Source organism: Nicotiana tomentosiformis, chromosome 1, assembly GCF_000390325.3.
Source record: "Nicotiana tomentosiformis chromosome 1, ASM39032v3, whole genome shotgun sequence".
In the NCBI taxonomy this organism is placed as follows: Eukaryota; Viridiplantae; Streptophyta; class Magnoliopsida; order Solanales; family Solanaceae; genus Nicotiana; species Nicotiana tomentosiformis.
Genome location: NC_090812.1, coordinates 55383415 through 55400723, shown reverse-complemented (window position 1 = coordinate 55400723; position 17309 = coordinate 55383415). Strand labels below are relative to the sequence as shown.

Sequence of the window (17309 nt, the reverse complement as noted above, 5' to 3'; positions counted from 1 at the left end):
GTGAGGCTGTCTGCAAGTTGGTAAGTTGAGTGAACATGTACAACATGAAGCTGCTTCTGCTGGACTTGATCGCGAACAAAATGGAAATAAATTGCAATGTGCTTCATTCGACTATGGAAAACGGGGTTCTGGTATAGATATGTTGTGCCAATATTGTCACAATACACTATTGGTGGTCGAGACACTGAACTTTGAAGTTCATATAGGAGATTTGATACCCAGTTCGCCTCTGCAACAGCAGTAGCAATAGCCCGATACTCTGCTTATGTTGAGGAACGAGCAACGGTGTGTTGCTTTTTAGAAGACCAGCTGATAGGATTTCCACCAAGATAAAGAACATAACCAGAGGTTGAAGTTCGATCATGGATGTCGCCTGCCCAGTCAGCATTAGAATAAACATGAAGTTCTGGTGTGAACGAGCGACGGAGAAGGAGACCATTCAACATTGTGTGTTTAAGGTACCGAAGGACTCGTTTAACTGCTTTCCAATGAGTAGTGGAAGGGCTATGCATAAATTGAGAGAGCTTGTTGACTGCGAAAAAGATGTCTGGTCGAGTAAATGATAGATATTGAAGCTTGCCAAGAACCTAACGATATTGGGTGGCATCTGTAGGGGTGTGCCATCATTTAGTGATAAGGTGACTGAAGTGCTCAGTGGAGTTTGGACACCTTTGCAATCAAACATATCCCATTTGCGAAGAAGAACACAAATATATTTAGATTGAGAAAGGATGAGACCATCCTTGTGAGGAATCACTTCAACACCGAGAAAGTAGTTGAGATGACCAAGGTCCTTTAAGGAGAATCTGTTGGCCAAAACTGTCAAGGCATTGAGCATGTCGTTGTTATTGCCAGTAATCACTATGTCGTCGACATAGACTAATAGATACAGAATAATACCATTTCAGGAGTACACAAAAAGGGATTGATCTGATTGAGTGCGAGAGAAGCCAAAACTTTGGAGGAATTCCCGTAGTTACGTATACCATGCACGTGGGGCTTGTTTAAGTCCATACAGAGCCTTTTTTTAATCGACATACATGTCTAGAAAAATTAGGATGTTCAAATCCTGGGGGTTGTGTCATATAAACTTTATCATCAAGTGTTCCTTGCAAGAATGCATTGTTGACGTCTAATTGGTGTAATGGCCATCCCATGTTTATTGCAATTGACAAAACCACGCGAACTGTTATTGGTTTAACAACTGGGCTGAATGTAGAATGGTAATCAATACCTGGTCGTTGGGTGAAGCCTTTTGCAACAAGGCGAGCCTTGAAACGATCAATTGTCCCATCCACTTTGTATTTTATCCGAAAGAGCCATTTGCACCCCCACTACATTGTGTGATGATTGGAAAGGAACTAAGTCCCATGTTTAGTTCTTGAGAAGTGCTTGAAACTCATCATTCATGGCAGTACGCCACATTGGGTGTTTTTGTGCTTGCTTGTAAGTGCTGGGTGACAGAATATCTGAAGAAGTAGCTAAATAGTACAGAACAACATTTTTGGTTTAAAAATGTTGTTCTATGAGCGGGTGATTATGTGAGATGGTGAGGGAGGCATAGATGGGTTTTTATTAGTATGATTGGAAGCAAGATGTTCAGCAAATAGAGAAGATTCAGAGATAAAATTTTCTGATGAGGGAGATGTTGTATGAGGGGAGAGGGAGGAAGAATCAGATAAACACAAGGTAGAAGACTTACCTGCAGTAGATGATTCTGAAATACGTGAGTCCTGGTTATTTGGCTGAGAGGAATGATCTGTAAGAGTAGCATCCACCATGGCTGGAACAATATTTTGTTGTGAGGCTTTTATAGGTATGGGTGGTGGATTAGGAAAATGATCTTCTGTTAAAATGGACTGACTTAGCGAGACTGCTTCAGTGGTGATAAGATCATGCCACTCAATGGTTGACTTATTATGTTTAACTGAGGAAAACATACTTTGAAAGGGAAAAATATCTTCATAAAATTTGACATGGCGTGACAAATAAACTTTGGAAGAAATTGGGTCAAAACATTGATAACAGTAATACTTGGAGGAGAATCCGACATACACGTAGGGGGTGGATCTTGGTTCCAATTTATTTTTGGCATATGGTTTAAGCCATGGGTAGCAGAGGGAACCAAATGTGCGAATGGTGAGGTAGTTTGGTTGAGTGCCAAAAATACATTGATAAGGAGACTTATTTGCAGAATGGTCGTCGGAAGGCGATTTATTAAATAGATTGCAGCGTGACAGGCAAAAGTCCATAGATTTGAGGGTAGAGGTGCTTTGTGAAGTAAGGTACGAGCGATTTCAATAATGTGGCGATGACGTCGTTCAGCAAATGCTACTCTTTGGGGTGTATATGGTGGGAAAAATAAATATTGTATGCCTTGTGTATGTAGAAAGGTTCGAAGACCTTCATACTCGCCCCCTCCATCTGAGTATATTGTTTTTATCTTTTGGTTAAAGTGATTTTCAACAAGTGATTTGAAAGTGGAGAAAATGGGGGTGACCTCATGTTTAAATTTGAAAGAGTAGAGCCACATATACTTGGTATAATGATCAACAAAGATAATGTAGTATAACTTGAAAGAATAGGTGATGGACCCCAGACATCAGTAAAAATAATTTCTAGTGGATGAGAGCTCTTCAATGAAATATGACCAAATGGGAGCCGATGACTCTTATTACAATTGCAAGAATTGCAAAACTGAAATTTAGGATTTCCTAAGCAAGATAGAGAATGACGCTTTAAAATATCTTGAAGGACTCTAAAGTGTGGGTGGCCAAGTCGTTGGTGCCAGCAGTAATAACTGGGCTTGGTTGTGGCAGTAAGGGAAGATGGTGGTTGATATCTTGATGTTGGCCACTCATACAGATCATTCCTATTCTGGCCTTGAACCAATGGTGCCCCCGTGTTCAGCTCCTTAACAACAAAGAAAGAGGGGGAAAATTCAATAGATGTACGATTTTGATTACAAAACTTAGAAACTGAGATGAGATTTCGTTTAATGTGAGGTGCACAGAGAATATTATGGAGATAAAAGTCTTTAGTGAGAGTGAAAAGAGTGGATGAGCCAAATACATTCAAAATACAGATAAGAACAGATGGATAAGGATATATATCACTAATATTATTTGGTGTTATCCCTTGTTTTCAATATTCTGTTATTAAAATGTCCATCTACTCTTTTCGTATTTTCACGATACTCGTTTCTCTAATTCGCATTAAATCAAGACTTGATAAAATAAAAGTTGGAAGGGCACGGCAAAATTGCTTGAAGGCTGACATAATAGCAATGACATACTGGATATGGTCTACCCCATGGATAATTATATTAAAACTCTGTGGAACTTTCAGATGATCAGTTTCTGGGAGATCAGAAAGTTATTCATGATCTTTGCTAGATGTGTTAACTTTGAGCAGTGGCGGACCCAGAATTTTGTGCAAGCCGGGTTCAATCTTAGAAGCATATAAATTTAGTAGTAAAATAGTAATTATCAAGTGGGTTCAAATAAAATATTTATGCAAAATTTATACAACTTTAATATTAATTTATACATATACACAGTATTAATTTTTTGTAAAGCGGGTTCAGTTAAACCCGCTATCCACCACTTGGGTCCGCCACTGACTTTGAGCATTATTGCAAAAAAATTAAGTTATAGAAATATCATATCAATTTTTAACACAATCTGTGTTGTTTACCTCAGGATAGTACCCGTTTGGACATTACAAAAAAATCATTTTATTCTTAAATCAGTATTTGGCCATGGAAATTTTAAAACCTCAAAAAATTATTTTTCAAAATTTTCACTTCTAAATCACTCAAAAAAATTCAAAAATAGCTCAAAGTTGTGTTCATGTCCAAACAGAACTTTAATTTTCAAATACCATTTTTATTTTATTTTTTAAAATCATTTTTTGGGGAATTTCACAGTTTTTATGTTCCAACGCCCACTAAATTTACTTATAATAAGTGACCTAATTATATAAATATTAATTACAGTATTTATAACTTCATTAGTGTATAAAGCTTAAACTACAATGAAATGGGGTAGTAGCTGCTGCAATGAGGTCTTATTGTCTTAATACTAGAAGGGATGTGCGTTATCACTATTCTTTTTAGAAGAATTAACCTAAATAGAAGTCACTCAATTATTTAAACTAAAAATAGCCGGCGAACATAAAATACATGTATAATTATTAATGTATAATTTATGTATACCGGTTAAAAAAAGTAAATAATTTGACCGGCTATTTATGTACAGATCCCTTCTTTTTAATATCATGTGTCGGTCCAAGTCCATTTTCGATGAGAATGGAAAAGTCTCAAACTCTAAACTGTAGATATACAATGCATTTTTAAACCTCCTCCTGTTTAACTTTATTAATTTGTTTATTATCTGTGCTGCTTTTTCCTAGATGATTGCATTAGATTTGCACCTAGCAATTTAGTTTAAAAGCTGAGTTATTTACTAGATTAGTTTGTGTGCTTATATTGGTTTTGGGGAGGAGGGGGGCAAATGGTTGTTGGGCTGTATTTAGGATGGGTTAAGATTGGCTGGCTTATTAAATGGGTCATTGTCTAATTCTATCCAAAGTTCTCTTGGGTCAAAATAGACTAAATAATGGATTGTAACCCACTCGCCCAAATTGACCTAAATCCTTGCAATATTCTTAATTTTTAAACAATGTAGATAAAATATTCTCATATATATAATACTAATTTTTATTTTTATTTTTCGTAAATATCATTCTGGAATGATTTATGATGATGAAATTCTTTTTTTTTTTCCTTTTTTTTCCTGTTGCTTTTTATCTTATTTTGGAAGAAATGTCAATTCATGCCTAATGATTTGTTTCTCAATTTAGATTTAGAACTTTATTTGATAGTTTTTTTATCTTATAATGCTAACGAAGACCAGAATAATAAAAAAAGTAGTAAAATCAGAACTTTTCGCCCACCCCAACCCGCCTCCCACCACCTCAACCCCAAAGAGTAGTTTATTTCCGTGTTGTAGATAGAGATATTCTTTTTCATTTCAACAAAATTAATATTTTATTTTTATGATGTAAAAAAATTATTTTCTTTCATTTTAATAAAATAAGTACTTTCTTTTCATGATGCAGAAAAAGTATTTTTTTTTTACAAAATGAGTACTTTTTTTTCATGTTGTAGAAAAAATATTTTCTTTTATTTAAAGAAAAATAGTACTATCTTTTCTTATTGTAGAAAAAGTTTTTTCTTTCATTTCAATAAAATGAGTACTTTCTTTTTATGTTGTAGAAAGAGTACTTTTGTTTTATTTTTACAAGAAAAAGAGTTTTTTTTTCAATTATGAAGCTCAAATTCCAGCGTTATTTTTGTGTAAAAAAGTAAAGCATCACATTAGTTCTTTTGGATTTGTGTGAATTTTTAAAAGAATGATTGAATTCTAGAAAAAAATAGAGTCATGAAAATGTTGGGTATTTTGGGGTGTAGGAGGGGCACAAGAAACATGAGAATTTGGGTGGAGGGGAGTTCAAGAGAGTAGTATAGAAAATTATTTTTTCTAAAAAATATTTTCGACTATCTAAACAAAGTCCAAACATTAGAAAATATTTTTTAGAAAAAAATTTTCGCCCATCAATCAAACATGGAGAAATAAGTGATAAAATCACTCTTCTCTCTCTTTTCCCTCAATGGGTTTAGTTGGGTTGTATCCAAACTTAGCGTATGCATTACCAAAGTAGCTCATGACCAACCTATTAAAATCTAGACGGGTTGAGCGTGTCAAATGGTTTTGAGCCACTTTTGCCACCCTTACAGCTATATGTCCAATTGGCTCTATGACTTGTACTATTTTTTTACAACTGGTTGAAGAACAATTAGACTCGAGCATAGAACTCGAGCAGGAAAAAAAATCAAATGGTTTTTAAAGGTAAAAATGTAATTTCATTTTGGTTTGCTCATTTGTGGCTTTCGGTGTTCAAACATACAAACATAAAGACTCTCACCTACTAACTGAGACAAGATTTATCAAGCAATTTCCATCCTCCAAGGGAGTTTTTAAAAAAAAAAGGAAAAAGAAGAAATACCACCTACCACAAAATACACACAACTCAGAAAAGGAACTATTACCTCATCGAATATTTGAGTAACCAAACTTTTATTAACATAAATTGACTACTCTTCAAATATTTTTCGACAATGAACAAATTGATTTGGCGTATGGAAAATAAATTTCTTACTCAAAATTTCATAAAAGGAGGTCTATATACTATTGAAATAATTATATGGCAATTGTATTTGATTCCCAATCGGGCTAATCCATGCAAAGAGAGGTGTGCTCTATCCGAGAGGTTGTAATGGGGCGAAAAATACTCATTAATCTTTAATCAAAAGTATCAAATTCGAGCCTGTCATTAGTAGGGAATACTTCAAAATAGAATTTTCTAGCGCGAATTCAAATTAGTCGGGTCCCAATATAGATAACTGATGTCAACGAGGATGAAAAAAAGGTATGCCACAAGGTAAAGATGCTTGGTTAGAAAATTGAAAAATTAAGGGACCATTTTGCAAGATCACTCAAATAAATGTGCCGATTTGTATATTAAGTCAATAGTATATGATGACCAAAAGAGCAAATGTGAAACTCACAACTACCTCCTCAAAACAAAAGTAATCCTCAACAACCCTTTGATGGCTTGAAGGTAAAAAATTCAGAGACAAAAGGTGGTTGGTGAAGCGCTAGTGACACTGACATTGAATTAGAGTTTAGAGGTAGGACTTCTTAAGCCTAACGTGCACACGGCCCGCCTACCCCATCAGTCTTCAATCTACCTACTTTCCCTACCATCACCATTTTCTTATAGTAGTTGAAAATTTCTAACTTTGAGAAAACAAGCCAAAGTTTTGTTTCTAAGAACACAATAAGGAGTGAAAAACTTGCAGCAATGGCACAGATTAGCAGCATGGGGCAAGTGAAACAGACCCCTAATCTTAATTCCTATCTTCCTAAAAACCAAAAGGGTCTTCTTTTTTCACATTCGCTCTTCTTCGGATCAAAGAAAATAAACCACAATTCAGCAAAATCTTTGTGGGTGTGTAAGAAAGATTCAGTTTTGAGGGTGGCAAAGTCACCTTTTAGGATTTCTGCATCAGTGGCCACTGCACAGAAGCCCAACGAGATTGTGCTGCAACCCATCAAAGATATATCAGGCACTGTTAAATTGCCTGGTTCTAAATCCCTTTCCAATCGTATTCTCCTTCTTGCTGCCCTTTCTGAGGTAAAGTTGCCAACTTTTTTTTTTTATATTTCTTTTGTCCTTTAAAAAAAACATCCTTGATGGGGTTTGGACTGAATTGACTTGAAGAGTTGGTCTTTTTCTCTTTGGTATAGTTAATTGAATGTGCAAGTGTGTACATGGTGTGCTTGGTCTTTTATTTGGCATTCTGGTTTACATTAGGAGTGCTTTTGGATGGAGGAAAATTCTTTCCCTTGAAAAGTTATTTTCTTGATGATTTTCTAGTGTTTGGTTGGTATAAAAGTAGGTGACATATGGTAATTGTATAAGGTTTAGGACAGGGCATGGATTTCATTTCAATACCATGACATCTGCATTGAGATTAAATATACTTCAAAATGTTGGCATTTAGCTGACCTTTTGGGAAGTGCTACTTGCAATGTTGATTATATCTGAATATATTAAAAGACATAAGATGTTTGCACATCTAACTTGTTGCTTGATATTTTTACTAAAATTATTGCATTTTGTCAATCAGTCGACCAAATTGATGAACCAAATGTTCATCTTTTGCGGTATTGTGTGTGGTTATTTGGCATTCATCAATGCCTTTCTGACCCTACCAATTTGCCATTAGAGTGGGTTAAGTATAAATTGGATAAGGTGTTTTTTGTTTCTAAATGAATTGGACGAGATGTTTGTTAGAGGTTAATGATGTTATTCAAAATACTACAAATAATATATATGGTAAAACTGATGTTACAAGTGTGTGGAAGGAAGCAAAGGGTTGAAAGCAACAGGTTACTCTTGGTATAGGCCGTCCTAATCAACTGGGAATCCTCTTCCCAAACTGAAGTTGTCTTGAACAACTGATACAGTATAATACACTAGTAGCCCACCGTGCAACCTCTTTAAGCTGCATAAGATGATCATTTCATTTCTTTAACTATTGTGTGACATTTATATTCTTGATATTCGTTGTTAACAACCTTGTGCTGCCATTACATGTCACTGGCACTTGAATTTCAGGGAAGGACTGTTGTTGACAATTTACTGAGTAGTGATGACATTCATTACATGCTTGCTGCGTTGAAAACACTTGGACTTTATGTAGAAGATGATAATGGAAACCAACGAGCAATTGTGGAAGGTTGTGGTGGGCAGTTTCCCGTTGCCAAAAATTCTGAGCAAGAAATCCAACTATTCCTTGGAAATGCAGGAACAGCAATGCGACCATTGACAGCAGCAGTTACTGTAGCTGGTGGACATTCAAGGTCTTAAAATCATTCCTTCTTTGTACCTTTTCGTTGTTTTTGGGTGTGTGTGTGTGTTTGGGGGGGGGGGGGGGTTGTTTCTTTGTGTTTTTTGTTTTGGCGGTTGTTGCTTTTGAAGCCATTTTATAGTCATCATGAATTGCCCTTTGGGTATTGGTGACAACAAAATGTACACAACAATTTAATCTGTTTTTTTGTTGAGATAATGATTGCTGCTTGGTAGTAATTAGATGTCAGTTAGGTCGTCCAAGGTCTACTAATCTGGAAGTGGTGTTTTGTGAGCTTCAGAAATGCATGCATACTTTTGTATGTCATGAGTTTTACCATCTTTCTCAATACTTCTTCAGTGGAACTTGCTTGTTTTTTTGGTCTACAGATATGTACTTGATGGAGTTCCTAGGATGAGAGAGAGACCGATTGGTGATTTGGTTGATGGTCTTAAGCAGCTTGGTGCAGAGGTTGATTGTTTCCTTGGTACGAATTGTCCCCCAGTTCGTATAGTCAGCAAGGGAGGTCTTCCAGGAGGGAAGGTGAGGATGATAATTTTGTTGTGTCCACATGTATAATGTCAGTAAACCATAGCCTGTTGCTACGATTGTCTTAAACTGTAGGAATAGTATTATCGAAGTAATGAATTAAGTTGTAAAAGCAACGATGTATTTGCTTGAAAAGTTAAATACCTAAAGATGCCTCTCATCAGTTGGATAAAATGAGTTACCATTGTATTTTGATACAGTTTTTCCCTGTGTGTCTTATGGGGACTTCTATTATTCCTATTATTTCATATCTCATATTTATGGTGTTCCTATACCAAACATAGATCCAATTTGTATCCTATCGTGAAGTAAGTAGAAGAGTCTTTAAGCTTAGTGATATGAATTAATATTGTTTGAACACTTTTTATTTATTTATTTGAATTATGCGGATTGCCACATCTAAAAACTTAAATTGATAGAGAGGGGACACTTCTATTTATTAAATAAATAAATTGTCTTAACACACTTTCTCACGTACAACCTGATTTTTTCTTGGGCCATGCTCATGGGATAATTTTTTGACAATGAGTGACGGTAAGATTTGAACCCAAAACCTCAACCTTGTTCCAATACCATTTTGAGTTATGTAAACAGCCTCATCTAAAAAGCTTAAGCTATAAGAGAGCGGACACTTTTATTTCATTTAATTGTGTCTTAACAAATACATTTTCTTTCCATTTGAATTATTTTCATTTTATTCCTATTTCGTGCGAAATGCAGAGTGTAAAAAATTTCAAGTAACTTGCGGTCCCCCTTTATTTTGGCTTTGTTTCCTCCTAAAGTCTCTCGCCCCCTCCACTTTATCTCTTCCACATTCCTTGCTACTGCTACTAAATTAAAGATACATTTGATTCTGCAATCTTTTTAACATCATATTGACGAATCATAATTCATGTGTCGTCTGTGGTTCAGTACTCAGCTCCTTGCCTAGTCTGGAAATATATAACATTACCATTTGTAATTTCTTGCTAAGTTACACTTCCTTTATATCTATCAGGTAAAGCTCTCTGGATCTATTAGCAGCCAATACCTGACTGCTCTGCTGATGGCTGCTCCACTGGCTCTAGGGGATGTGGAGATTGAAATAATTGACAAACTAATTTCTGTACCTTATGTTGAAATGACACTGAAGTTGATGGAGCGATTTGGTGTCTCTGTGGAGCACACTAGTAGCTGGGATAGATTCTTGGTTCGAGGAGGTCAGAAGTACAAGTAAGTCTGTTTTCATTGTGTTAATGTCTTTCATAATCTGGTCCACGGACCGACGAAGCTAACAATTACAAAAATATGATAGGTCTCCTGGAAAAGCATATGTTGAAGGAGATGCCTCAAGTGCTAGTTACTTTTTGGCAGGTGCAGCTGTCACGGGTGGAACTGTCACCGTTGAAGGTTGTGGAACAAGCAGTTTACAGGTATTGCTCATGCCATTAAGAACTTGGGGGGCAATTCTTCTTTTATACTACGTATATTTCTTCTATTCACAAGATTAATTTCGTCCAAGTACTAAAAAGTAATAGTTGCACAGCGCGTGGCTTAAATCTTAGTCAATGAATGCATAAGGATGATATACATTGTTTTTTATTTTCTAACAAGGGTCTTACTCTGGATCTTTATGTTTCCTTTGTGAAGGGGGATGTTAAGTTTGCTGAGGTCCTCGAGAAGATGGGAGCAGAAGTTACATGGACAGAGAACAGTGTCACAGTTAAAGGACCTCCAAGGAACTCTTCTGGAATGAAACATTTGCGTGCCATTGACGTGAACATGAACAAAATGCCAGATGTTGCCATGACTCTTGCTGTAGTTGCACTTTTTGCTGATGGTCCTACTGCCATAAGAGATGGTATGGCTAGTCCTTCTTTCCTAGATAAAATCTAATTGAAGCACTTTGTTTTGATTAAGATATAATTCTGAACTGATTGGACCTGGCTCACTATTCTTCAATATGAGAGCATTTCCCTGCATAATGAGTTAAAATACCGTGATAACCTGACTAAATTGTGCAAAGAGGTTTCCCTAGGTAGTTTAGAGGGTCTGAGGAGAAGGGAAGAAAATTGACATAACTTTGGCAATTTTCTATCCTGTTAACTCATCCTACACCATATCCAGGTTGATACAGAAACTATGATATATCTTAGATGTCCTTTGTTATGTTACCTCTTTGATATACTTAAGATTGCATCATGGAATTTTGCTAGATAGATTTTCTTTTTCCTCTTAAAATTTGGTGTTTGTGACGGTTAAATGCTTATTGGGAAGCAGATGGGGAAAAGAAAAGGAAAACATCATTTAATATCTTCTTCTTTTTCTTCTGATAAGTAGAAAACATCCATTAATATCATCATCGCCATGTTTTTACTATTTTTTAAATTCTAAATTTAGGTTGATGAATTTCTTGACTCAAAATTTTAAAAGCTTCCGTGAAATATGGAATGCGATATGCTACCCTTTGGGTACGTTCAAGGAAATGAAGAGTTTCGAACAGACTATACAAGGCAGTAATGGTAGGAAGTAGGACAACTTGAATTCTTATTAGATATGAGATCTAAGAAATCAAAACTTGATTTGTAGCTGACTGAAGAAGTGAAGATAAATTAGGAGTAGTGTTTGCGGAGTCTGAAGATTTTTCTAGTGCGAAGTAGGTGTATATAGTTTCTCATTGATGTATATGATATCTGAAACAACTTTAAATATTAAACTGTTTGAAGACCTTACGAGAATAAAGAATTTTGTTGGATTGAAATGGGGTCATAAAGATGGCTTAAATTTTAATTTCAGCTGAATCTTTTCCCCTCTTTCTTTCTTTCTTTCTTTATTGTGCTAAACTTCTTACATACTCCTCTTTTCTCTGGTCAGTTGCCAGTTGGAGAGTTAAGGAAACTGAGCGGATGATTGCCATATGCACAGAACTTAGGAAGGTAAACTTCTTAGCTAGTTTCATGGAATTTGCAGCTAACAAGCCTAGTGTAGTCTTGAAGAAGTTGTCCTTGAAATTTCATTCCATCAATAATTTTGTTTTTCTTACTCTTGACATTTTGGATGAAATTCCAGTTAGGTGCAACAGTTGTAGAAGGGCCAGACTACTGCATAATCACCCCACCTGAAAAGTTAAACGTAACGGAAATTGATACATATGATGATCATAGAATGGCCATGGCTTTCTCTCTTGCTGCTTGTGCTGATGTTCCAGTCACCATTAAGGACCCCGGTTGTACTCGCAAAACCTTCCCCAACTACTTTGACGTTCTCCAGCAGTACTCCAAGCATTAAACCACTTACCGTTAAGTAATTATTTATAACAAGAGAGACTGTACCAGTTTGGCAACCAAAATGCTGCCCATACCGGAAGAGAAAAAGCTTTGATCCAAGCTTTCAACTCCTTTTCATTTGTCCTGAGATGATGATGTTCATTGTATTTATTTCTTTTGTCCAGAAGACATGTATGTATACTATAGAGTTAAGATGAACTAGCATGGTGCAGTATAAGAAGTACTATTTTGAACATGAGGGACACAAGACCTTTATTTTTATCTGGAGTTATTCTCTTTATTAAAATGAGATTGTGATTCAGTAATTTTTTCCAGCTACAGAGTACAGACTATATTGTGATGCTACTGTATTATATGCACTAAACTTTCTGTGAAGTTTCCAAGATGCTCTGCTGCTAACAAAATTAATATACACAACTAGAAGACGATTGATGAAAAATGAATTCTAGAGACGGTAACATATCGTAAAATAAAGTTGAACAAAATAAGAGAGAAACGAGAGATGTAGAGAAGCTTTTAATCAAAGTAGGAGTATATGTTTTTAACTTGTATTCCACTTGAATTGTTATAGTTAATGTTTCCTCGGGGTATTAATTATAGTTAATTACTCCCTCCGTTCCACTTTTACTTGAAAAATATACTAAAAATAGATTTTTATTTTTACTTGTCACTTATACCCACATTATTTATTACTCATTTCAAATCATTTTCTCAAATCCAATAAAATATGCATCAATTAATATGGGTATCATGGCAAATTATGCAATTCATTTATTATTTTGTAAGGGGCGTAAAAAGTCAAAACGTGCCAAGTAACAGTGAACGAAGAGAGTATAAACTTAAATTCTTGATTTCTGATACATATTAAGAAAGTGAAAAAATGACATTATAATATTCTAATCGATTTCTTCTTTTCGTATTTTTTGAGGGAAGAGGCAAGTCCAAATGAAATTAGAAGGTCCTCTTCGTTTTTCTGGCAAAGGAAATCTAGGATCTTATCAAACGAAGACACTTAATTTTGACTTTTCGCTGTTGTCCATTGAGATGTTAATATGGCTTGAGACAATCTAGGATCTCTTCCAAATTTTGACAACAACTTGTTTAATTAGTTATACTATCTATTATCTAATACTTCTTTCGTTTAATTTTATATGATATTGTTTGACTAGACATAAAGTTTAAGATATTAATTTGACTTATATAATATATTTTTAATGATAAAAGAGACAGTAAAGTAATAGTTGAAAAGGGAGAAAATATTACATCACAGTTATAGCATGACAATTAGGGGTGTACACAGGTCAGGTTGGTTCGGATTTTCTAATTACCAAATCAAACCAAATCAATCGTGTCGGATTATAAATCTAAAGACCAAACCAAACCAATAAAAGTCGGATTTTTTAATTTCGTTTTTTTCAGGTTTTTCGGGTTGTTTCGGATTTTTTTCATATAGTTTTCATAGCACAAAACATATAATTTGTGCTCCAAATATTTTCTTAATCCTAGTAAGACATAACTATATGAGGTGTTTCCAAGAAACTAACATAAAATATAAGATGAGTCATGGCATTGTACTAAAAATTCAACAATAAAGATAATAAAATAGCATAAAATAAATATTATTAATAAGCCATAATAAAAATAAACATAATCTTAAATTACTAAGTTGCTAAAATAAGTACGACTAATAAATACTATTATTTACATGACTAAACACTAAAAAAAATAAGTTTTGCATTTTATCTAAACCACGAAAAAACTAAATAAATAGATATGTCATTCCTAGCAATTGAATTGAATGTCTTTTGTTAACATTAATATTGATTTGATTTTGGTATGCGATTTGTTTGAGTTACTAACATTTATGAACTATAAAACTTATTGGTGCATTCAAAAATTATAAGTCCAAGCTTGAAATAATACGTTAAAAATAAAATTATGAAAAAGTTTAAGAAATATTGATAAACTACACTAGAATAAATATTTGTATGTATTAAATATATTTAAATTTTTCATAAATGTAATGTCGGTTGGTTTGGTTTTTGTTTGACTTTATTTTAGTTAAAACCAAATCAAACCAATTATGGTCGGGTTTTTTTTTCCAACACCAAACCAAACCATAGTCGGAGGTTTTTTCTCGATTTGACTCGGATTATCGATTTGGTGCGGTTTATCGATTTTCTTTGTACACCCCTACTCACAGTATAAGTAAATGAATTTCAATTCTTAAAAGTTGTATAAAAACAGAATTGTGGTTAGGCATATTGAAAATTTTCAAAATAATATATAGTACTAGCATGAAACTCAAGATTTTTCGTAAGACTCAAAGTTTGTTACATGAGTCGAGGTGAGAATTGAGATCCAAATCTGTTCACGAGAATAATAATAATAATAAGGCAGCACATGATAGCTATTTGAATTGACAATTCATAGAGTTTTCTCAATTTTATTTCTCTAATTATATTCACTTTTAAAAATCGCAACAGCTATATAAATCAGGTTTGCTTAAGGGTAGATAGAAAATCGTAATGTACTAATGAATTAAAAATGTCATAAAAGAAGAAGAATCATAGCGTAGAATCGAATACTTTTTCAGTAAAATAGTCTAATTAAACAAAACATATATATTTACGCGTATCCTAATTAATAAGAGTGGTAAGGCACGAAATTACAACCACCAATGGCAAATCTAAATCTCAAGAACTCCAAGAATAAGAGTTGTACTTGTAATAAGCAAATAAATAATGGGAAACAAATTAAAATAAAATAAAGTATAAGCAGAAAGAACCGCTATGTCCATGTGAACAAGTTGCCAAAGAAGTAAGGCAACCATGTCCCAACTATTGTTTCTTTATAATCTGGCATCATGTTCCATGCTGTCCTAGTTATTATTCTCAGTACACCTTAAATAAAACAATAAACTTTAAAATATTATTAAACTAATCACCTCCCTCTTTGTGTGTTTTCCTTCTTCCCACCGCCCATAGCATCACAAGTATTTATTATAAAAAAGATTCTATTATCTCAAATGAAGGTGCCCAATTAGGACAGTATTTTCTCGAAAAGATACATTAAACTCATAGTTCGGCAGTATGACTCAGTTTTTTTTATAAAATTCACGAGGATAAATCCGAATGTGTCAACGGTATTACAAGAACTTCTTTTGAACAATCCATGTAAGTACGAGAATTTTATGACGAGAGTGATTGAATTAAATAATAAGCGACTCACCTTAAAATTCATGAATTTGGAGTTCGAATCACGTTTAGAGATACACGTAAGAAGCCATTACTAATTAATTTTCTGGAATCCGGGTTAAAAATTTATTAAATATATGATATTGTTTCTTGATAATTCTAGCGTCATGAGAAGAAGAAAAGATAAGATGGTGAAGAGTGGGAGGGACATAAGATCACGAATGACTTCATGTACGTATAAAAAGGGGTATATTATTATGAAGACAAGCAAGTTATCTTTCTTGATTTTCTTTCTCGAGCATAAAAGAGAATGAAAATGGATCACAGATAATAATTGGAGTTGATTTGAGAATCTTATGCGATGAAATGCACAATTCTATCGTGTTATATATGCATCATATGATGATTGATTTCACTGTTACGATATACTTAATTAAGAGAGTCAAAGAAACACTGTGGTATTTAATTACTAGTGTTGTGGATTTACTTCCGTCAACGTCATTGTTCTTACTTTTTAGGCAAAAAAAAGCTTTAAGTTGAAGGTAGAGTAGAGTTAGGTCTAGGTAATTTTGTGAGGCTAATAATAATGGACATACAAAATCACATGATAGCTGGCCTAACAAACTTTAGAACATAAGCCACTGAATATAAGGGGAAGCCATGTTATGTTTCTTGCCTTGCTTTCAAGGTTGCCTTATTACCAGCAAACTAATGTGAACTTTCACATGACTCTGTCTCCTTTTGGGGCATTTGCATTAACTCAAACACCTCATCCTCAATTTTTTAAAACTCCAACACTCTAGGGAAGATGCAAAGTATGGATACTTATCACCTTTAACTTGTAGAAAGGGGGGTTGTGGGGGTAAAAGGACATAAGAGATTATAAGTTCGAGCCGTAAAAATAATTTATTGCAGAATGTATTATAAGATTGCATATACGTAATATATTCTGATGTGATCCGATCCTTCATTCAACCATGTGCATTAGAGAGAGTTTAGACCAATTACTAACTTAAATTCTTGGTCTATTTTTACTTATCTCACCAAAAATTAAGGAGTTAATTACTCAGAAAGTCACTCAATTATCTTAAATTACTTAGTAAATTTGTATTTCTTTTGTTTGTAACATAAAAGTCACTTAACTATGTCTACAACACCTAGAAAGTCACTCAATTATATTTCTCAAACTTTCTAGTAGATAAATACTATTTTATCCTCTAAATTATAAAAAAATCTTTTTTACTTTTTCTAATATTATATATGTGAGCACCTAATTTTTTACTATATTTGAATTTTTATCACATTCTACTGTGTAAATATTTTTAAAAATTTAATATATATTTTTTAGCTTTGTTATATTTTTTTATATATAGGGTAAAAATTAAAAATAATTTAAAAGGTCAATTATTACTATTAATATTTTTTAAAATTTTAGGATTTGAATAAAAATTTAAAAAAGTAGACGTATAGAATTAAAAAGTAAAAGGTAAAAGTAGGTGGAAATTATTTAATAAAAAGTAAAAGAAAATGAAAAATTAAAAAAATAAAAGTAAATAAATATGGAAATTTAAAAAATAAAAAGTAAAAGAAAGTTGAATTAAAAAATAAAAGTAAAGGTAGCTGAAAATTTTTAAAAAAAAGTGAAAGAAAGTGGAAATTAAAATTAAAAAAAAAGTAAAATAAGTGAAAAATAAAAAAAGAAAAGTAAAAAAAGTGGGAATTTAAATATAAATAAAGTAAAAAAGTTAGAAATTAAAACATAAAAGTAAAGGAAAGTGGAAATTATTTTTTTTTAAAAAGAAGAAAAATGGGAAGTGG

At 33.6% G+C, this 17309-nt stretch overlaps 2 protein-coding genes across 2 annotated transcripts; one reads left to right on the top strand and one right to left on the bottom strand.

Annotated features, from left to right (window-relative positions):
• Positions 1 to 263: 263 nt before the first annotated feature.
• On the bottom strand, positions 264 to 1781 carry LOC138906556 (uncharacterized mitochondrial protein AtMg00810-like). The gene is made up of 3 exons (XM_070195621.1): positions 1703 to 1781; positions 588 to 879; positions 264 to 504 (listed from the first exon to the last, which is right to left on the bottom strand). The coding sequence occupies exons 1-3, from the start codon at positions 1779 to 1781 to the stop codon at positions 264 to 266; spliced, it is 612 nt and encodes a 203-aa protein (XP_070051722.1).
• A 5013-nt stretch (positions 1782 to 6794) lies between these two features.
• On the top strand, positions 6795 to 12608 carry LOC104119000 (3-phosphoshikimate 1-carboxyvinyltransferase 1, chloroplastic). The gene is made up of 8 exons (XM_009630388.4): positions 6795 to 7260; positions 8248 to 8492; positions 8869 to 9022; positions 10026 to 10240; positions 10323 to 10440; positions 10658 to 10868; positions 11882 to 11943; positions 12077 to 12608. The coding sequence occupies exons 1-8, from the start codon at positions 6928 to 6930 to the stop codon at positions 12293 to 12295; spliced, it is 1557 nt and encodes a 518-aa protein (XP_009628683.1). The 5' UTR covers positions 6795 to 6927; the 3' UTR covers positions 12296 to 12608.
• The last annotated feature ends 4701 nt before the right edge of the window (positions 12609 to 17309 follow it).